At 36.1% G+C, this 22,816-nt stretch overlaps 1 protein-coding gene across 4 annotated transcripts in view; it reads right to left on the bottom strand.

Moving 5' to 3' along the window:
• The window catches only part of TESPA1 (thymocyte expressed, positive selection associated 1), a 117,954-nt gene extending 95,637 nt beyond the window's left edge, over nt 1-22,317 (bottom strand). For 2 of the 4 annotated variants that reach the window (XM_074226065.1, XM_074226067.1), the window contains exons 1-4: nt 22,167-22,317; nt 6,452-6,535; nt 914-1,124; nt 163-205 (exon numbers count right to left, since the gene is read on the bottom strand). In XM_074226065.1, the coding sequence (XP_074082166.1) occupies nt 163-205; nt 914-1,076 (206 nt within the window). In that variant the 5' untranslated portion in view covers nt 1,077-1,124; nt 6,452-6,535; nt 22,167-22,317. Of the gene's footprint in view, nt 1-162; nt 222-913; nt 1,125-6,451; nt 6,536-22,166 lie in introns of those variants that run through there. The other 2 variants (XM_074226066.1, XM_074226068.1) reach the window with 2 other exon arrangements.
• Between the last annotated feature and the right edge of the window lie 499 nt (nt 22,318-22,816).

The raw sequence follows: 22,816 nt of genomic DNA, 5'->3' as shown, positions 1-22,816 counted from the left end.
AACCCTAAGCTCTAGCATTAAATGTAGGATACATCCTCAATCTTAAGCACTTTCCTATAGTCTCTTCTCAAATCCAGAGACTGAAAGTTTATGCTAGGAGTCAAGGAATTCATCTATCTCCCACTTTGGCTTGCCTCCCACAGGTCATGATTCTGTACTTACCCGCAATCCTGTAGCCAGTCTTCAATCTTATTTGTGGGACTCTCTAAAGAAGTCAGATACTAAATCAACAAGAGAATCAAAGAAAACCAGAACCACAGTGTCACCCTTTTCCTCTCCCCATTCCAACAGTCAATTCAGTCTCAATGACATGCCTCCTTTACTACTTTACTACTTTGTCTTTTTTCCCCCTAGATTGTAATAAAAGCATTACATTTCTTCTTAGGTTTGATGTCTTCCCCAGTGTAAGCTAGGTAAGTAAATTTTGGGAAAGAGATAAGTATTTATCCCCCAAATAATAAAGGCACTTGCCCAAGGTCATACAGAAATTCCATCTTTGAGAAAAAAGAACCCAGGTCCCCTGACACCCAGTACAATGCCTTTTACATAGCAAGTTACAATAAATCAAACTAGTTCTATGTAACTATGTATTCTCAGGGCTGAGCTTTGTATTTTGGTATCCTAATCATGCCTTCCCATTGTCAGATTCTTCAGGACTGATTCTCTGTTTCTCTTTCTGATATGTTTCCACTAATTCATTTATTTATCCATTAAACATTTCTATTCACTACCTTTTATAGGCTAAGTTTCCTCAAACTTCTTCCCAATGTCTCAATTTCTCTTAGCCCTCAGAGAAGGGTCGGCATGAGGCTCTCACATGTTTACATTCTGCCCAATTTTGCCTAGCATTATTTCCCCAGAAGAGTACACTCTGATGGTTTCAAGTCCTTCAGGATGACTAATTCCTCCTCACCTTCCAAAAAGACATCATCCAGGTTGGGTGGCTCAGGATCTGGAACATCTTGGAGGGCAGCTGCTGCCTCCTCCTCTAGGATCTGTGTTTGCCAGTTGTGGGTCTTCTGCAGCCATGCGCGCCTCGTTTCCCAAGATGTGGGACTGAGCACAGAACCTTCCATGGCTTATAGTGGGACTTCAGAGCATTCCAAAACTATAACAAAATTGACCTGCAAAAGGAGCCACAGTGACACCCATGACCAATCAAGAAACCTCTACTTCCTAGTGATTAATCACATTCAGCTCCCACTTCCCATTTTAGATTGAAATTATTCTTTCCCAGATCATTGCGATCCAATCCTCTCCCAAAAGATGTTAGGGAATTAGGGTGAAGAAAAAGACTAATTTCTCTTTCCATAATCTCTTCCAACATGAATTTTGACTAATTATCTCCCATGTTATAATCTTCAACTAATGCTTCTTCTTTGATTATGAATGATTATGACAAAATAAAAATGATGAAGATAATGGTTATGAGAATTATTATAAAGTTTGGTCTTAAGTTATTTCAGTTTGCAAAACAGTATATTGTTCAGTGTTTCACTGAATCCTTTTTAACTCTCTGAGGTAAAAGAGGCAATTTTTCCCAACTGTTTTTAAGCTTAAAAAGGTCTGCTCAAGCTAGGTAGTGCAGTGGATAGAGCACTGTCCCTGAAGTCAGGAGTACCTGAGTTCAAATCTGGCCTCAGACACAACCTAGCTGTGTGGCCTTGGGCAAGCCATTTAACCCTGTTCCCTTGCCAAAAAAAAAAAAAAAACTAAAAAAGACTGCTCAGGAAAAATTCAATGATTTTGGCTTAAAAATAAAGATACTGGACAACAGAATTTCCAAAGTCCCCTCTAGATCTGATATTTCATGAGTTACTCAGCTAGTTAATAGCTGAGCTAGGAATATAAAACCAAGCCTTCTGACTCTAGATGCATTCTCCTTTTGAAAGCAGAAATGTAGAAAGAGTAGATAAAGGGCAACCTTGGGGATCAGGAAGTTTTAGATCCATATATTAATTCTGAAAGGCACTTGATATGTGACTTTAAAATAGTCAAACTTCCTAGTATTACATAAGATTTTAAGTTTTGGACAAATAATTTATCTATAACAATGTAGAGAGTTGCTTATGGAATTAAATCACAAGTCTAAAGATTTCTTTTTCCTATCTCCCTATTCTCTCCTCCAAAAGGTTGATGGTTTCCATGATACAATTTGAAGGGTCCTGGACGGGTACTCTTTGAATTATAGAATTTTGTTTCACAATACCTAAAATCCTCCCATTAAAATTCATTATTTTAAGTCTTTTTTTTTTTTAGTGTCAAACTAAAGGTCAAGAAACCTGGGTTTTAGTTCTGGTTTCCATCTTATGGGCTCTCTATGACTCATTGTCTACTTTGAAGAATGAAAATAATAATGATTATCAGGTCTACTTCACAATGTTGTTTTAAGGACCAAATGAGATAATGTGACTACCAGACAGCAATCTAGTGCTTTTCAAGTATGAAGGGAAAAGACTCTCAGAAAAATAATATCTTATCCACTCAGACAATATCTTAGAATAGAATTATAAAATCTTATAGTTGGAAGGTCCCTAGTTCAGTTTCCTGAACTCTTTATTTATAGTCTTTGTCTCCTCATATGCCCTTAGAACAAAAGAAAAACCTTCTAAATCTATTTATTAAGAAGTTAGGTCAAAACCTTAAAACCTATGAATTCCCATGGTTTAAGAACCATAGATCAAGTCATGGAATTAAAATTTTATTAATAGAAAAGATATTTGAGATTACATAGCCAAGAGCTCCATTTTACAGATGAAGAAACTGAAACACAGTTTGTGACTTGTCCAAAGTTAAACAGCTTACAAAGGCAGAGATAGGATTTGAAAACAAGTCTTCTGACTTTAGATAGTGCATTTTCCCCACTCTAAAATACTGTCTCCCTTTAGTCTATCTAGTCTGAACATTTAAAAATATCCTCTAGATATCTTATGAGAGGCCCCTGTTGGAAGAATTTGAGTGTTGGGCAAGATAGTTACTCTGAGCAAGAATATTTGGGGTAGAAGTAGTTGCAAATTAGAGAGACTACAGGGAACAAAATACAGAGCACAAATGCAGTTGTACTGAGAGAGAGTAGTACAACTCCTCACTCCATCAGGGCCTTAGTATGTATGTCATTGCATTTGTGTGTGTGTGTGTGTGTGTGTGTGTGTGTGTGTGTGTGTGTAAGTGTGTGTAAGTGTGTGTGTGTGAGAGGGGGAGTGTGTTATAATGCTCTTCTGGTTAAAGCAAACTGCTCAGGTGAGAAAACTTGTCCCATGGATGTCTGTTCCTTAGGGTCCTACAGCCCTGGTTTTCTATTTGTTCTATTCAGATAATCACTCTCTTAGAATCCAGTGATGCTTGTGGATAGTCCTAATTATTCAGAATATTTTCCTGATATTGAGTCAAATGTGCATCTTGGCAAATTTTTCCCATTGATACATTGGTTCCAGTTTTATTATCAAATAGACCAAGTATATTCCTTCTGCCATATGACAGATATTCAGATATCTGAAGACACCTCTCATGCCTCTAGATTTCTTCTCCAGGTTAAACATTTTCAGTTTCTTCAACAGATCTTAGTGTAGTAATATTCTGATCCCTCTCACCATCCTGAGTCATTTCATCAACTCTCTTATTTTTGAACACAACTTCATAAACTATAAGAACCAGATGGAAACTCTAAGATTATAGGATCATTGATTTAGATAATTTAGGAAGATGATATATTAGAAGTAAGCAAGTCCAGCCTTCTCATTTTATAAATGACAAGACAGAAGTTTGAGAGGAAATTTTCCAAGGCACATTATGAACTTAGGTCTTTCTAGCTCATAGGCCAGCATTCCAACCACTACTTCTGATCATTTTAGTCCAAATGTTTTTATATAAGATATGAGGAAATTGATCCATATGGATGTTTTATGTCTTTCCCAAGGACACATACTGTTTAGTGGAAGAACTAGAAGAACCCTATTGAATTCAGCCCAATTCCCTCTATCATTCTTATACAATGCTGCTCCTCTTACATGATGGATCCAACTTGTCAACATTCTCCCTAAGCTGTGATAAATTTAGAACTGAATCCAATACTAAATATAATGAAGCCTAAGAGTGAATGGGTAGTTTTGGCTATAACATCACACTAATGACCCATCTTGAGTAGACAATTTAAGGAATCCCCCAGCATCTATCTGCATGAAGGATATCATATCATGTTTCTCCCATCCTTTATTTGAATCCCTCTGTGTGTTCTTTCATTTCTCTTTCTTGCTACATCTGATTAGGTCCCACCCATTATTTCTGCTAGTCAGCATGATTTTGAATCCTGATTCTACCAATGAACATATTAACAATTTCCTGTTTGTTCATGTCATCTACAAATTTGATAAGCATGATCTTTTTGCCTTCATCTAAGTTCTTGATAAAAAGATTGAAAAGAACAGAATAACTTTTTTCTTATCAGATATTTCAGAATTGCAGTTGAAACAAGATCTTAGGGGGAGTGGGAACAAGCCAGACCTGGGCAGAAGGCTGTCCAGGTCTTGGGATGGAAGTAGCAGTGTTGCACACAAACTATATAGTAAATTGAGAATCACTCTCATCAAGCCTTCTCAAAACCATTATTTAAATTCAATCTGTATTTATTACCCAAAGATTTCCATTGAGGATCCCTGAAACCTGAACTCTTTCCCTTCCTTTTTTTCAATTAATATTCCAGGGAAAGAATTAGTTGGATGCTAAAGGAGCCTGGGAAACCTAAAACAGGTCAATTAATTCACAGCAAATTCTGGGATCATCTACCAAATGGAACTTCAGAGTAGATAGCACCACAATGGTCAAAAACAAATAGGGGCAGCTGGGTGGTGCTGGGACAGCTAGATGGCACAGTAGATAGAGCACTGGCCCTGGAGTCAGGAGTACCTGGGTTCAAATCTGGCCTTAGACACTTAATAATTACCTAGCTGTGTGGCCTTGGGTAAGCCACTTAACCCCATTGCCTTGCAAAAAAAAAAAAAAAAAGAAAACAAATAGAAATTGAGCCACTGCAGTTGTTCGGTTGTGTTTGAAATCTTTGTGGCTCCATTTGGATTTTCTGGACAAAAATACTATAGTGATTTACTGTTTCCTTCTTCAGTTCATTTTACAGATGAGGAAACTGAAATAAACTGGGTTAAGTGCCTTAACCAGTCAAAAAGATTCCTACCAGCCACTTAATGACTAAGTAAACCACATATTAACAGTAACTATGTCCTATTCTATTTCTATTTATTTTGTTCAGTATTTTCCCATTGCATTTTAATCTAGTTTAGACTTTAAAGGTCTTGAAACCACTTCACCATGAATTTTGTTTTTAGTATCTGGATGTGAACTCTATAAGCACTGTTAAGTTGCATGTTTGCATGTCATAAACCATCCCCAAGAGCCTTCACATCAACTTTTTGTGGTTGTAAGAAAGGGGTTTTTTGGTTTATTTTTTGGTGGGATGCATCTGACAGAACAATTCTTTAGAACTGAAAGGTGGAAGACAATAAAGATTTTCAGGCCTCTATAGAAAGGGTTTTCATGCTACCTGTATTTCAATTATAATTAGTTCCTTTTATAATCATATGTATTTTATTTTAAGCATTCTACACTTGATCTTAGCAAAAAGGCCGAGAAGTGATATTTTAAGCATTCTAAAGAGAAGTTCATAGGCTTCCAGATTGCCAAAGGGTCTGTGGCACATAGAGATGTGGCTTCTGTTTTGTAGGGAGAAAGTTGACAGGAACTAATGCTTAATTTCTTATCACTCTCTACTCCCAAATTCCAGTCCACTCCTTCACCCTCAATTAGGTGTAGGGATTCCAAATTTTTCTTTAGAATATCAGCCTCTTATTTCACACATTAAAAAGGGATTTTGTTTTAGTATAACCCATATTGAATTTTGGGTCAGAAGATGTGAGTTTGAATTTTGGTTCTGATACCTATACTATACCTATACCTATAACTGTGTAACCTTGGGCAAGTCTCTTCATATCTCTTATTATTGTTTTCTTCTATAAATATCTAAATATCTATAAAATATGAGGGGAGGTAGAATGGGTCACTTGATCTCCTAGATCCCTTCAAGTTTTAGATCTAAAATTCAGTAAGGCAAATCAGATACTCCCCCAACCAAAAAAACATCTAATACATTTTCAAAACAAGTATAGATGATTTCTGACTTTTGTATTTTTGACCTGCAGCTCATTCTGCATGCTTTATTTATTATGAGCTATCAGATCCCATCCATCTTTCTGCTTCTATACTTATAATTACTCACCGTACCTCCCCCACACAGTGCCGCCTCACTATTTGACACTTTCCCCCTCATTACTCTCAAAGGCAAGATTACTCAGAAAGGCTCCCAAGATTTATCACCATAATCTCTCTTCCTATAATAATGCATTTCCTCCTTCTGCTCATGCAATACTGCCCAGTAAACACTTACAATTCCCTTTTTTGTTGTCTTTGCTCATTCATTTGATGGTTTCTATTTCCTGTCCTTTGTTGCTGGTCCCTGTCAGTGAGACACCTGGAAAGGGAGGAGGAGCAAGTCATGCTAAGTACAGTCAAAGATTTGTATATGTGCAATCAGTCCATTGTTCTCTAAGTCCTCCTCCTTACCATGGCTAAGGAAATGCAAGGAAGATTTCTCCTTCCACCCTACTTCCCTTGAAAGCAATTTTTTAAAATAAAAATACAACTTTTCCCTCCATTATTTCCCTCATTATTGGAGATGCTGTTGAAATAAAGCTGGAGAGGAAGAGAAGGAAAAGAAGGAATAGCAATATGACCAAGAAGACCAAGAACTAACATTAGTGCATTTACAGATGGTAGTTTTTTCATAAATATTTGAATTAAATTGTAGAAACTTTTTTTTTCAAAATTCTCAGTATTGAAGTCCTGAGTGTAGCTTCTATTTTTGGAAAGAGAGATCTCAACTTTTAGTACAGTCATAGGTCAAAGGATTTATATTTATTACTCCAACTGGATACTGGTACATTTACAGAGAGACAACGACTTCAATTTGATCTTCCCTAGGATAGTTTTTTATGAGACCTCAAAGAAATTATGAAACTCTCAAAGTCTTTGTAATTTCTAAGAAGAAAAACAAAATTAGTATTAATTGAATACGTAGTAACCTCTAATAATGTGAGCTTGTTAATTTTAGGTCAGATTTAATGAAAAGGCTTCTAGGTGGCCTAATGGATATAGTATAGATCTGGAATTACAGAAAAACTTGAATTCAAATCAAGCCTCATACATTTACTAACTGTGTGACCTAAACAAGTCCCTTAAACTCTCTGCATACCTGAGTTTCCTCATCTATGAAATATGGATAATGATCATACAATACCACCCCCCTGTTGTGAGAATAGAATGAAATAATATTTTTAAAATGCTTTACAAACCTTAAAATATAATGAAAATATTAGCTATTTTTAATTTAAAAATAGTTAAGAGGCACAGTGAATCCCAGAACTAAGACTCATCTTCCTGACACTAGCTGTGTGACCCTGGGCACATCATGTAACCTGTTTGCTTTAATTCCTCATCTATAAAATGAACTGGAGAAGGACCACTCCAGGATCTTTACCAAGAAAATCCCAAAAGAGTCCTGAAGATTCAGACATAATTAAATAACTGAAAAAATATTATTATATTAGAGAATTTTATAATCACATATCTCTATTGACTACATGTATAAATGCAAATACTAGTGAATAGTAAGAATTCTGAGTATCAGAAATATGTTTTAAGACTTGTTTTTTTACAATCTGAGTATTAGGACACTGCTCTTGGGTTCAATAAGCACAGGAGAAGTCAGCAAGATCACTGTTCATATCACATAGACTTATACAGTGGTTGCAAATATCTCAATTAATGCTGATCAGATGGGATAGCAGGTCTTTGAGTCGGGGAGGATCTTGTCCCCAGCATTAATTTCATAAAGGGGCACTTTGTTGCATTGACCTTTTGGAGCAATACTATTGAATTCATGCCATAGTGAGTGGGATTGAGCTTTTGGCTTGGAAAATAAGAGATTTAGACTTCCACGGCTTCTTAACCTTTTTTTTTTGTACTCTGGACCTTTTTGGCCATGTTCTCTCGTTCCCTCCTACCCTTCTCCCCTTTTAATTCTCATCTTTCTTTGCTTTTAATAAATTACAAAGGCTTGACTAGAAGAGGAAGGGCATAAGGGTGACTTGTTGAGAGATTTCATGTCCATTTTAGAGTTTTTATGCTCTATAAATCCATGAAGGATCAAAAATAATAAATGCTTTCCTCTGTGTTCAACTTCAACCTTTAAGAGATTCAAAGATCCCACAGTTGGTTAGGAGGGGAAATGTCTTCAAGAATCCTTGAAGCATGAGAATTGTGGATGGGGAAATTGGTGGGATGTAACCAGGATTGCAGTAGGTTTACAGGAGGACTTAAAGCCAGAAAGCTTGAGTAATGTACGAAACAGACAAATTTTTATCAATACGGATTATTCTTGCTGACATGAACTAAATGTGATTGATTTGATGTGATAGGAGATATAATATCTGTATGATTGTATAAGTGCCCATTTCTCAAAAAATAGAACTATTTGATATAAATAGATCTGGATTTAGAGTTGGAAGATCTCCTTTTCCTCATCTCTAAATAGGACAGGAAGTCAATGAATTGAATTATTCTGGTTTCATGTTATATGACTCTAAGTGGGACTTAACTTAAAACTAGAAAACTATTCTTGGACAAGTTCTACCAGCTATGTGATTTTTAGACAGGTTTCTTAACTGTTCTGAAGCTCACTTTCCTCATCCACAAAATGGGGACAATAATATTTCCATGACTTGCTTCAGAGTAAGTTAATGGAATAAGTACTTTGTGAAATATAATAGCACTATGTGTTTTGGCTATTGTGTATTCTAGTTTTTGAGAATGAAGAATTCCTCAACTATTAGGACAAATATTGGGATGAAATTCAACCAGAGCTAAAAACAGTGGGCTGGAATTCAAAAGACCTGGGTCTGAATTACACCTTTACTATTCACTCATTGTACGTTCTTGGACAAGTCAATACATCCCATTGGTTATCTATCTCCTTCAAGATCAAATATAAATTTCTCTGATATTTAAAGACCTTCAAAACTTGGCCCCTTCACAACTTTCAAGTCTTCTTACACTCTTCTCCTCTCCATATACTTTATAATCCAATCTCATTGTTCTGCTTACTATTCTTTAGATTTGTTGCTTTCATGCATGTAAAGACTAGAATCCTTTTTAGTTGTCCGCCATGCCTGGAATGATCTCATACCACATCTGGCTTATGAAGCTAGAAATCCCCCTTGACCTCCATTTTGGGAAGAGGTGCTCCAGAATGGGGAGTAGATCGGTGATAAATGTGATTGGGTTAACTGTACTGTGATGCTAGCAAGATGTTGTATACATAGAAAATGCTGAACACATTTGTTGGATGTTTTGAAGAAAAGGTAGGCTAACATTGAATAGAAAACCTTCATGAATTATCTGAAACTTTATTTCTTTCTGGCTATTTTTGACACAAGGCTCAATGAACACTTAATAAATATTATTTAAACAGTTTAAGGAATGAGTGAATTTTCTGGTTTTAATAGCGTCTTTCAGATTTCTCCAATGAAGAAGAGATGGTTGGAACTCTGAATTTCTATCATATAGTGAGCAGCATAATCCCAAGCATAATGACATATTTAACTAGAATTGTTTAATTTAGCTCATGAGATATTTGTTAGATTTTTGTATTATGCTTAAGAAGAACTGGACACACACTATAACAATACCTGACTCCTGTTCTCCCATTCCAGTAGGAGGAATTTATGAATCTCGTAGATCAATATTCTATAAATTAGAACATGAGGGTATAAGCCAGGCACAAAGTATTATTCAAGGACTGAGGAAGAGAAGCTAATTTCCAAAGCAGTCATTAGGAGTCATAAGATCATAGAACAATAGGATTTTGGGGGTCAATCTCTTCAAGTGATATTTGAGAGAAAGTGAGTGACCTAAAAAGTGATAGAACCAAGGCTCTGTTTCAAGTTTGCTGAAGCTAGATATAAAGTATTTTTTCCTTGTATCACTCTTGCTTCACTAGCAGACTGTAGACATGCTTAAGTGATAAGTTGTTTGGATTTTATTCTGTAGAGTCATCCCTGGACAAGCTTTGAAGATCTCCCACCTCCACCCAGGTTCTCTCCCACCCTCCTACATATGTTCTTGCATCTCTTTTAATTTTTTTTAACACTTGTAAATCAATTTATTTTTTTGAGCTATTTTTCCAATTACATTTAAAGATAGCTTTCAACATTCTTATTTGTAAGATTCTGATTTGCAAATTTTATCCCTCTCTTTCCTTCCTTCCTTCCTCTCTAAAAATAAAAGTAATCCGGGACAGCTAGGTGGTGCAGTGGATAAAGCACCAGCCTTGGAGTCAGGAGTACCTGGGTTCAAATCCAGTCTCAGACACTTAATTACCTAGCCTTGTGGCCTTGGGCAAGCCACTTAACCCCATTGCCTTGCAAAAAACCTTAAAAAAAGAAAACAAGTAATCGATATAGGTTATACATGTACAATCATATTAAATAATTTCCACATTAGGAGAATCAGAACAAAAAGGAAAAAAAAAACCTTGAGGAAAAAAATTATATGAAAATAGTATGTTTTGGTCTATATTCAAACTCCATAGTTTTTCCTATGAATGTGGAGGACATTTTTCATTGCAAATCTTTTGGAATTGACTTTGACAATTCATGTATTACTGAGAAAAGCTAAATCTATCAGAGTTGATCATCATATATTGTTGCTGTTAATTTATACAATGTTATTCTGGTTGAAGTCATGTGTGTGGATGTGTTTTGTTTTCTATTTAAGTTCAATTTGTTGTTTTTGGTTTTCCTCAAGTCATTAAGTGATTTGAGATGTGTTACATTATGACAAGGGTAATTTAAGGTTCAAATAAGCAACAATTAAATGCAAAATAGTGACTAGAGTCATTACAATGGAAAAGGTATCATTTAGAGACAGTTTTATTTTTTTAAATTTACTTCTAAGGCATTTTTTTGCAAGGTAATAAGATTAATTGATTTGTCCAGGGTCACACAGCTGTATTAAGTGTCTGAGGTTGGATTTGAACTCTGGTCCTTCTAACTCCAGGGTTTGTGCTCCATTCACTGCACCACAAAGCTATCCCTTAAGGGGCATTTCTAATATGATCCCACCTATGAATCTCTCATTTTCATGTTTTTGAAAGATTTTCATATCTGATATATTTTTTGTATGGATAATTGAAATTTTCACATCTAAAAATATATTTTCTCTATATAATATTTGGACTAACACTGTAATTTCATTGGTGTAATGTGGAAAACTCCTTTGATCTATAAAAATGGCCTCTTAAAATCTAGTCATTTTCTGAAGACCACATAGCTAGGATTCATTCAGAGTGGGATGTGAAGCTAATTATCTTTGGTTAGCTTTGAGTGTCATTGTATCTGCAACACCAGGATACCCTTCTTCTTCAAATAATTTCCTTCAATTCTCTAGCAAATTTTTTATTCCCTTTTCTCTCTGTCACATCTTTCTAAGTCAAAAGAGTTCCTGAAACAATTTCTACATAAATTTTCACTTGCAATATACTTTTATTTGTGATGATGGCAAAACTGACATACATCCCAAAATTTGAATAGCAATCAAATTTATTTTGAGATGGATAATTTCATATATCATCTTGAGACACATCTTGAAATATATTTTAATTTGTTAATGAGTTGTCTTTATTTCAGAATGATACACAATTACACAGACTTGCAAGAAAATAACATGTTTGGTAATATTTGTCAGATTATCACAGTCCAGAAATATTATAAATGAATATGTCATTTATCCTAAGGATATGTGCCTACTCAAAGTATTCTTTCAGAAAATTTGTGCTCATGAATGCATTGGTTGAAAAAATGATGTCATTAAAACCTAGACAGAGCTAAAGAATGCTTACATGGGTTATATAGTAATTTAATCCTAATTTTGAGTTCCCATCTATTATGAAGTTTTTATAATTCCAAGAATTACTTGTATCTTTGATTTTTGAATATTCTTTCATTGAAAGTTTTTGATGGGTGAAGGAGATGACCAGAATCATATGTTAGTATTATACTAGTTATGCAAAGGATAGATTGGAATAGGAAAGAACCTGGAGGCAGAGAGATCAGTGAGAACAAAGTTTGATGTGATAGTCTAGATGAGATCTTATTGAGGACCTACATAGTTTATATTGGAATGGAAGATGTAATGGAAGAGATATTTTGGAGGTAGAAATAGGAGTTAGAAATAAATAGGACTTGGAAAATAGCATGGGGGTAATGGAAAATTTAAAGGTCATTCTAAGATTTCAAATTAGAGTGAGGGAGAGAATGGTAAAACCATTGACAAAAATGTGTAGGTTAAGGGGTGGCTAGGTGATACAATGGATAGAGCACTGGCCCTGGAGTCAGGAGTACCTGAGCTCAAATCTGGCCTCAGACACTTAATAATTACCTAGCTGTGTGGCCTTGGGCAAGCCACTTAACCCCATTGCCTTGCAAAAACCTAAAAAAAAATGTGTAGGTTAGGAAGAAGAAATCTGTTGGAGGAAAATGATATTTGTGTTTTGAGAATGATAAGGGAAACACAAGGTGTCTTGGATGATGATAATGATGATGATGAGGATGATGATGATGATGATGACGACGATAATAATAATTTTTGCTTTGTGCCACACAATATATTATCTCATTTGATCCTTTAAAACAACATTGGAAATTAGGTGTTATTATTATTCTCATTTTATAGATTAGGGAACTGAGACAAACAGTAACAAAATGCCTTGCTCATGTTCACACATTTATGAAACATAAGAGGCTGGATTGGAACCCATATCCTCTTAACTCTAGACCTGATATTATAAGTATTGGACTAACTTGTGTCCCACTACAGATAACCAATATTTAAGCAAGTCAGGTGGAAAAAGAAATCAATAACTTGCTTTGTAACCTTAGGCAAGATATATATATATATTTATATATATATATATATATATATATATGTATATAATTCCTTTGTCCTTCAATTTTCTTATGTAAAGCAAAGGGGTTAGAATACAAGATCAACAAGGTCTCTTCCACTTTTAACAACTTTAAGACTATGAGCCAATTTTCACTCGAAAATCAGTGGATTAGAAAGGTTCATAACTGAAACATCTATACACCATGGAAGGGAGGGGTGTAAGTCAATTTGAAGTCAGAATGCTGTTGGTCAATTTTTTCAGGCAAATCTGCCCCTTTGAGACCCTATTTGGCATTTTTGGGGAAGATATACTGGAGTGGTTTGTCATTACCTTCTTTTTTTACAGATGAAGAAAATAAGGCAAACAGGGTTGAATGACCTGCCCAGGGACATATGTCTAAGGCTGAATTTGAACTTTGATTTTCTTGAATCTAGGCCTGGTCCTCTATCCACTGCATCACCTATCTGTTGTTGTTCTATGAGAAATGCAGTTAAACCTCCATAAATCTCATTTTTCTCACCTCTAAAAATGGTAAAATTAAAGTCATTATCAATCAGCAGCAAAATGTTTTGTTAATCTATGATGAGAATTTATATAGAAATGAGAGTTATTATTTGTTATTGCAACAATCATCACGATTTTCTCTTATGAGGACTATTGAACTCTGGCTATGTGGGTTTGGAGACTGGAATTATGGGCAATTTCCCCCATTCTCCACTCTACTTTGACTATGAAGATCTACTTATGGGGGCATAGTGGCATGTTCTTGGTTCAGTTATGCCTGGAAGTAGGAGGAGAATAATTTTCAGAGGATAGCTTTGGAAGGAACACTGCATGTGAAGATGGTTCAGTGGTGACTGGAGGAAACTGTGCTTCAGGATGATAAGATACTAGATGCCTTTTCTGAAGGAAGCGGTAAAAAATTATCAGACCAAAAAACAATGGGGACAGGAGCGATCAGAGAGGGAGAAATCTTAGTGACATGAAGGTGAAAATTCAATATAAAAGTATTTTAAGTTTTGTGGTTTCTGATATCTCAAAAATAGACTTGAAAAGTCACATAAATACATGGGATTAGAAACCTGGAACTTTGATTTTTAAACTTTGGTTTTATCATTTACCCATGTTAATATTTTTGTCTTTAAGAAACATTTTATAAAATATTTGGTCTTTAAGAAAATTATTTTCCCTCTCTTTGGGCCACTTTTCCCTTTTCTGAAAAAATAGCTCACATTAGATGATTTTTAATGTCTTTTTACTACCCTAACACTCTTGGGTACTAAGTTAGTTAAGGGACCATAGACACTCATCACCCCAAAGGACAGAGAAATGCTCCATTTTCCTTTGAGACTAATGATGTGTCTTTTCAATTTCCTATTGGTTCTGAAGACTTTTACTTTGAGATATACTCACTAGTGGCACCATGAGTTTTGAAACTGAAGAGGGAAAAGAGAGAAACACTGAAGGTAAAAGTAATCTCTGACCTTGCAGATCCTAACTATAATATCTTGAGTTTTCTGAGCTCAGTCTTTATTCATGTTACCCTACCAACCTAGGATGTTCCACTCTACCTTTCACCTCTGTCTCTAACTAAGCAATTCCTTCTCATTCATCAAGATTCAACATTTCCTTCATAATACTCTCCTATTTCTGTCCACAAGGTTACCCTTTGAACTCCAATAGTAATCATTTATTAAGTACCTATTATGTGCCACATACTTTACAAATATTGTCTCATTAGATCATCACAACAGCCCTGTAATTTAGGTATACTGTTATTACCTCTTTTACAGTTGAGAAAATTGTTTCCCCCTTACTGGAGCTCTCCATTAACTTCTCAGGAAAGTTTTAGAGGATATTCTATTTCAGAATTATGTGGCAGCCCTTTACAGCTCTGGGATTCAGTGATCTTAAAAGTTTAGTTTATGGAAGTGTTTAAAGTTTAAAGTTTAAAACTTTAAAACCTTGAAGCTGTGTCTCCTCTGCATCCAAATGATTTGACCTAAGGTTCTAACCTATCAAGAAATATTAATTTTCTAAGCATGCCAATTATTCTTTTACCAATCTACTGAGAAAAATGTCAAGTAGTCTAGGATCAAACACTGATCCCTTCTTGCAATATATAATTAACAATAACCTCTTATTGCACTGCCTAGTAATATAGATATCAAAATAAATGCTCCTGGAACATGCCAGCATGCACTAAAATCCCCTTATTCTTCTTACCTTTCTTTGGCATGATTTGCCAAAGACTATGTTCCTTTCTATCCTTCATGTCATGTCAAAGTAAAGGGCATGGGAGGTGGCTAGGATAGAGCACCGGCCTTGGAGTCAGGAGTACCTGGGTTCAAATCTGACCTCAGACACTTAATAATTACCTAGCCGTGTGGCCTTGGGCAAGCCACTTAACCCCATTGCCTTGAAAAATCTTAAAAAAAAAAAGTAAAGGGCATGGCATTGTATTCTGAGTAGTCTATTGTACTACATGATTCTTCCTGACACAAGTCTCTCCTCATTTTAGTCCCTCCTCCACTCAGTTGTAAAAAACAAGAATTTCTAGAACATATAATAAAAAGATGATTTCACGTAAAACTTTTGCTATTCCTTTTAAAGATATAATACAGTTATAAAGCAAATTTCTTTTCTTTCCCTTTTTTTCTTTTCCCTCCTTTCCCTGTGTCTTAGAAATATTTATCATTAGACAAAAATAGCATAGGTCTGACATGGACTTCCTCCTTTCTCCCCTGCACAATAACTCCAGAGGCTTCCTATTGCCTCTAGGATCAATTATAAAAACCCTTTATTTAGCATTAGAAGTCCTTCATATCTTGCCCTCTCTGCCACAATTTATAATCTAATTATAAGTTGCAACCTCCATCTCAATTCCTGGGTACTGTCTGATCCAGTGATTCCATTTTTCTCACTGTTCCTCAAACAGTGCATACCCCTTCTCAAACCCTGGCATTTTCAGTGACTGTCCTCCATGCCTGGTCCTCTAGTCCTCCTAGTCACTGTCTCTTGAATTCTTCAACTCCATTCAATTTCCAACTAAAACCTTACATTCTAGTTGGAAGCCTCTCCTTGTTCACATTGATTCTCATGCCTTGTTTGTCCTAATCATCTCAAATTTCTTCTATATATGACTTGTTGTATCTAATTCTTTGCATTTTTCCACTTTTAGACTGTGAGTTCTCTGGGTGCTCCTAAAGTCTTATATCTTATTCTTTAATTCTTTTATAATAATAATATCTTATTCTTTTAATTCTTGAGGACAACCAATGACATTCCCAGAATAATGTATTTGCTTGCACTGTGAATTGGAATTAAGTGAGGCAGAGCTGCACAAAATCTTTTACCTTCCTTGGTATTCCAAACACTAATATATACATCCATCCGTGTGTGTGTGTGTGTGTGTGTGTGTGTGTGTGTGTGTGTGTGTGTATACATTTTCTGTTTAATGACTGAGCTGAAACTGAAATCAAATATTCCGACTCCAATTCTAGGTATTTTCCCCCTTGGTCCATATTTTCAGAGAGCATCTGAAGAGTACAGACTTTATTTGACCAGTAATCCCTGAACATCCTTCCATAGTAATTATCTCAGTTTCCATTAGAAGACTTAAGCCAAGGGTAACTCAGTACTTCTCAAAGCAACCCAATTCACTTAGGAATATTTCAAATTTTCAGCAAAGTTTTCTTTATGTTCAAGTCCAGCTCAATTCTCTAGAACTTTTATCACCTAATTTTTGGGGTCAAATTAATTTCTCTTCCTCCAGGCATCCCTTTAATTCTTGAAAACCACTTTTCATGGTCCCCTAATTCTCTCATCTTTAGTTTATTTGCCCTATTTTTATCTTTTGTCTTCTCATAAGTCTCATGGATTACAACCTCCTCAAATGACAGTCTCATTCTTCTGGACATGTTTCATTAACCTTCAATGAGGTCATCAACTTTCCTAAAGGGTGGTGACCAAAATTAAGAATAATATTCCAAATTGATTTTATGTACAAGGTACTGATCTAGGTGCTGCACCAAACATCCTCTGGGTGCTTCCTGTCTAAAACAGATAAACTGACATGGAGAGACAAATATAGGACAGTATAAAAACAAATGAAAAACAAACATAAAAATTTAAAATTAATACAAAACCAGAGAGAAACAATTTTAACTCTCCATCAGAGGGAAGCAAAATCTGGCTTGAGGAGAAAGGAGAAGTGGTTACTATCAGTTTCAGCTTGCACACTTATGAAAAAGAAGGAGCTGCAGAGATACTTCAGATTAGATGGAAATACAAAAGTCAGCCTCATTATTAATATTATTATTAAATAGATCTTTGTTTCTTTTGAATTATGTTTTTATAAAAGTAAAAAACAGCCTTCTTAAGCTATTGAACTTGGTAACTGAAGATATGGATTCTTTTAATTCCTAAATATATGAAAAAGTCACTTCACTCTACCTGGGCCTTAGTTACTTTAACTATAAAAATGGATTGTTCATATTATAAACAATTGTTCATATTGTAAGGCATCTTTTAATTTAAATAGTCTGTGTCTAGACTAGTGATTCTTAATTTATGGTCCATTTTTATTTGTTTATAACATTTTGATAATCTTTTTCAGAATAATTGGTTTTCTCTGTAATCTTTAGTATTTCATGTCATGTATTCAAAAGCATGATTTTGAAAAGGGTCTGTTGGGAGCTCATCGCACATATACTAATTCAAGAACCGTGGATTCAACCTCACATAAACATTTTTGTCATTGCTGAATCTTAAAATGAGTTTGCAATCCCTGATCTTACAATTCAACAAAAATGTTAATTACCTACTATGTACAAACTACAGTATTAGGTGTACTGGGATTATCTGGGTGAAAAGATGTCCATAGACATGATGGATAGTGGAAAAGAAGTCAGCAGCCTGGAATTTGGACTTGCCCCCAAAAATATACAAAGAAGATAGTCAGTAAGTATTGAGTATGACCCCCTAGATTGATTGGCCCAGGGTCAATAGCAATTAAAATGTTATCATTGAATGGAGAATTAATTTTCTCCCATTTCCTGTGAAATGGAAAGGAATTAAAAGGCAATGGAAAGAAATTAAATGGAAATGAAATGGAAAGAAATTAAAAAGGAAGAAAAAAAGAAGTTAAGACCTTGCTATATTATGGCATAGGTAGAAATTAAGTGGTAAGGGATTTGGGGTGGAGAACTTTGGAAAGAGAGAATGTGTTGGCAGTATAGATGCCAGTGACTAATAATACAGAATATATAGGACATGTAGACTTCTAGAAAGAACTCTCATTCTCTCTCTCTCTCTCTCTCTCTCTCTCTCTCTCTCTCTCTCCCTCTCTCTCTATTTCTCTGTCTCTCTGTCTGTCTGCTTGTTTATTTGTCACAGCTCTGGCTTTATCCTAATGTTCCTGGGGTGCTTGTCTATGGCATGGATTCTGATATAGGCAGGGGCAGACACCATAAGCATAATACCAGAGCTTTCAAATTGAGATGAGAAGTAGAGCAGGAGTGAGAAAGTGTGGGAGTGCAACAAAAGGAAACCAGGTTTCCATGATGGGTTGGCTACTAGGGCCTGAACCACACCTTTCTTTCTCCTTATCCACATCCTCTAGAACATGCTCATTCTATATTCCAAAAATTATTGTTCCTTCCCCTGTCTCAAGGTTGGTGAGTCTCTTTTGGGTCAGACTGACCCTTCAACACTTGTTTCAAAAGTCTTTAGCAATTAAAAGCCCATAGCTTCCCATGGTCACAAAAATGGCAGGGCTCTCACATTCCTAGGAAAAATGAGAATTATTCCTAATTTTTAATAGCCTACTATCTGTCTGTTGAAGAGCATTACTTATAATAATATTAATAATAGCTGACATTCATATATCTCCTATTAAGTGCTAGGCATTGCTAAACAATTAACAAAAATTATCTTATTTGATTTTCACAATAATCCTGAAAGATATATATCATTCCCATTTTATAGTTGAGGAAACTGAGGAAAATAGTTTAAATGATTTGTCCAGTATTGAAGATTGATTATGAGTGAAAATGATGAGAGAGTTTTCAAAGTAGGTTCTTTCAGGGTTCTATGAGGACTTTGTGACTTGGGAGGATAACTGAGCTCTACTTAGCTACCAAAAGAACTATGGAACAAACCCCTAATCCCCTCTCCCCAAACTCAAATATCCAACCCCTTCTCACTAAACTTCACTAAACCAGGTTGTGTCCTACTCTTATTGAAATGGTGACCATGTTAGACCTCTCATTCTCTCCATTTTCATTTCCTTCTCTTTCCCTTTTCTTCTAATAATCCTTATGTTTTTACTTTCCTTGGTACAGTCTTGCTGATTGGAATCCCCCAATATCCTCCAGAAACATTCTGCTCTAGGTAGATGGATGCAAAAATAGAGATGCAGAGGACAACAGACCAAATGCCAAATTCCCCCCGACCCAGTGACTCATCTTCCTCTCCATTCTTCCCATCTTGGTCAGAGACCAATTTCATTGACCTTGAAGGTGCTCTGATAAGTAGATATGACTCCCTGGAAAGAGTTTGCTTCCATACCCAAGGGGAAGAGAAAGACTATATCCTATAGTTACTACTGTTGGAGGAGATTCCTCATCTCTAAAATGAGGGAGAAGAGTAAATGAACTTTAAAACCCTTTTCAATTTTCAGTTTTATAATTCTCCAGACAGCTGTGGTTGGGAACAACCATAGCAGGGAAGGGGAAGCCTTGCTCATATTTTAACTTCTATTACTCTTGCTAAAATCTCAGTATTTATCAGTTGTTATGGATGACAACTAGATAGTCTTTCCCCTGCTTAACCCTTCTAGACTATAGGAGATTCTTAAGAATCCTCTTGTTTTCAGTCCCAACTGAGAACAAAATGCCACCAACTTGATTGGCATCATGAGAGATGCATATTAGACTGGCATCAGCAAAGAAGTCCTAAATAGTAGAAAAGAGCCCTGCACTTGAAATCAGAAGACCTAGGTTATAATGCCTGAACTATCAGCATTCCATTTCATACCTTTCCATTCCATAAACATTGGTTATATGTCTACTATATGCAAGTAACTGTGTAGAAGGTAGGTATACAAAGATGAAAACCAAAACATGTCCCCTCAGGACAGAAGTCAGCAGACTTTCATCTCTGACACTCTTTTGTGGAGGGGCACCTTCTCTGGACAAAGGGGGCAACCCCTTTTCTGCAATATGGGGAGCCACATCTGTTACCTAGAAGCAATGGGACTTCCTGGGGTCTCCCCTTTATGCCCACAAATTCTTCAAGCAATACCCAAGGGATCTTCCTGGTCCTTTATCTTCTCTTTATTCACTCCTAGCAGTTGCATCTTTCTTAACTACCTAGTGTCACAGCTGGGGTTCTAGGAAACTCCAGTGGGCAAATCTTTCCACCACCCCACTGTCTCCTCTTGACCCCACCTCTAAGCCAAAGTGCTCACAACCTAGGTGCAGGTCTTCTTAGATCTCTCTGCAACCCATTCTACATTTTGGTCTCTCCCATTCCTCCCTAATCTAAATGTCTTGTGCTTTAACCTTATTTCCAAATATTCTCAAATCTGAGGTTCACTAACTGTATAACCATAGCCATTCACTTTACCTCACCTGTAAAATATAGAAATGTAGACAACAACATATATACTAGTGATATATGGCATACTAAATGCCTTATTCTCTATGTCTTTGCAAAAAAAGAACATTTTATAAACATTACAATGAGTTAGAATGGGACTTATTCTAAGCATTTCCCTGAAATCAGAGAAATTCAGAATAAATATTTAGATGACTCTAAAGAAAAAGGAAGCTCAGGGTGGCTAGGTGGCTCAGTGGATAGAGTACTGGCCCTGGAGTCAGGAGTACCTGAGTTCAAATCTGGACTCAGACACTTAATAATTACCTAGCTATGTGGCCTTGGGCAAGCCACTTAACCCCATTTGCTTTACAAAAACCTTAAAAAAAATGAAAGAAAAAGGAAGCTCATTTTACTTTTTTTTCAGATTTCTACATCTGTACCATTTGAAGGCCTTACATAATGAATAATGACCAAAAGTGACCAGATTCAAAGAAACAACAGTTGGGAGAAGTGCTAGCTGCACTGAGTTCATGAGATCTCTGATGGTACAGTAGATAAAGTTCAGTAGATAAGAGTGTTGATCCTGGTATCAGGGAAACCTAAATTGAAATCCAGCCATGACTGAAATCCATATGTATGAATTTTCATATTCTATGTATGACCCTAGGCATCTAACTTCTGTATTCCTTGATTACCTCAACTATAAAATGGTATCAACCTTGCAAAGCTATTTTGAGGGTTAAATGAGATGATATATTTTAAGTACTTAGAACTGCATCTGGTGCATTATTAGATGCCATTATTAGATTTCTTCTTTACTTCTTCCTTGAAGATGTTAGAGTCAGAGAAATCAGTTTCTATTGGTGAAAGTCCTCAGAGAATGGAGAATAAATAAAATGGACTCTCAAGATTCCACCAGTTATAGGAATTGTGGTAATAAAAAGAGCTGGTGGGGTGGCTAGGTGGTGCAGTGGACAGGGCACTGACCTGGAGTCAGGAGTACCTGAGTTCAAATCACACACCTAGCTGTGTGACCTTGGGCAAGTCACTTAACCCCACTGCCTTCCAAAAAATGTTTAAAAAATAATAAGAGCTGGCATTTATATAGTGATTTAAGCTTTGTAATGTACTTTTGTACTTAACAAGTATTATCTTATGATATCCTCACAATAAGCCTGGAAAATAGGAGCCATTATTATTCCCATTTTATAATCTAGGGAACAAAGGATAAAATGACTTGCCAGGATCACAGTTAGTAAGTGTCTGAGACCAGATTTGAATTCAGGTTTTCTTGATTTAGGTCTAGTGCTTTATCCATTGTAGTACCTGGCAGAATCGATGACTCAAGAGGTAAAAATTAGGGTAGGGTTCTTTATCTTAACTCTTCTCTTTCTTTAAAAATGTCTTAAAACTCAGTTCTCTTCTCCCTCCAAAAACAACCTCATCCAGCCCAACATAAATAGAACTACAAATTGTCTTTCAAAAAGACTGCACTCACCTGTCCTTTGGGAAGGAACTTGATCAAAGAGAAGGGGATCTGGGGAGAAATGCCCCACACCTTCCCCAAGGTAGGTGCAGCATTCAAGGCAGCAGCTGAAGGTCATGTTATGTGTGGTGCCTATCTCCCTGTCCTCATTAGCAACTGTCACGCTGAGAAGGGGAAGCGGAAATGAGAGAAGTCAAACACATATGCGCTCACAAACCCCACCTCCCCCACCCCTGCCACATCCTTTACCCTAGTGCTGGAGACCAGAAAGGGGGGAAAAAAGCAACTACTTGATTCTCAATGCTCAGAGACACAGTATGTCTCTGGTCAGGGATTCATCTTGGTTAACCCAGTCAGATAGTATATCTTCCCTAGGGGATACCCAAGGAGCAATTTTATAGGCCTTAGGACTTAAGAGCTGGCAGGAAACTTAAAGATCATCCAGTTCCATACTTTTTGCTTCATTGACAAAGAAAGTGAGGACCAAAGACAGAAAATACTTTGGCCAAGATCACACAGAGATGACCTTTTTTTTTTTTACTTTAATGGTTGGTTTTAATAATAGAATAAGTAGACAAGAATCAGAGAATATATTTCAATAGAATGTAAAACTCTTGAAGTTAGGAACTGCCTTCTTTGTATCCTTGCCTTCTTCTACACAG

This window comes from Macrotis lagotis, chromosome 2 (assembly GCF_037893015.1).
Source record: "Macrotis lagotis isolate mMagLag1 chromosome 2, bilby.v1.9.chrom.fasta, whole genome shotgun sequence".
NCBI lineage: Eukaryota > Metazoa > Chordata > Mammalia > Peramelemorphia > Peramelidae > Macrotis > Macrotis lagotis.
Note: the sequence above shows the minus strand (reverse complement) of the source record. Positions and strands in the feature narration are given on the sequence as shown.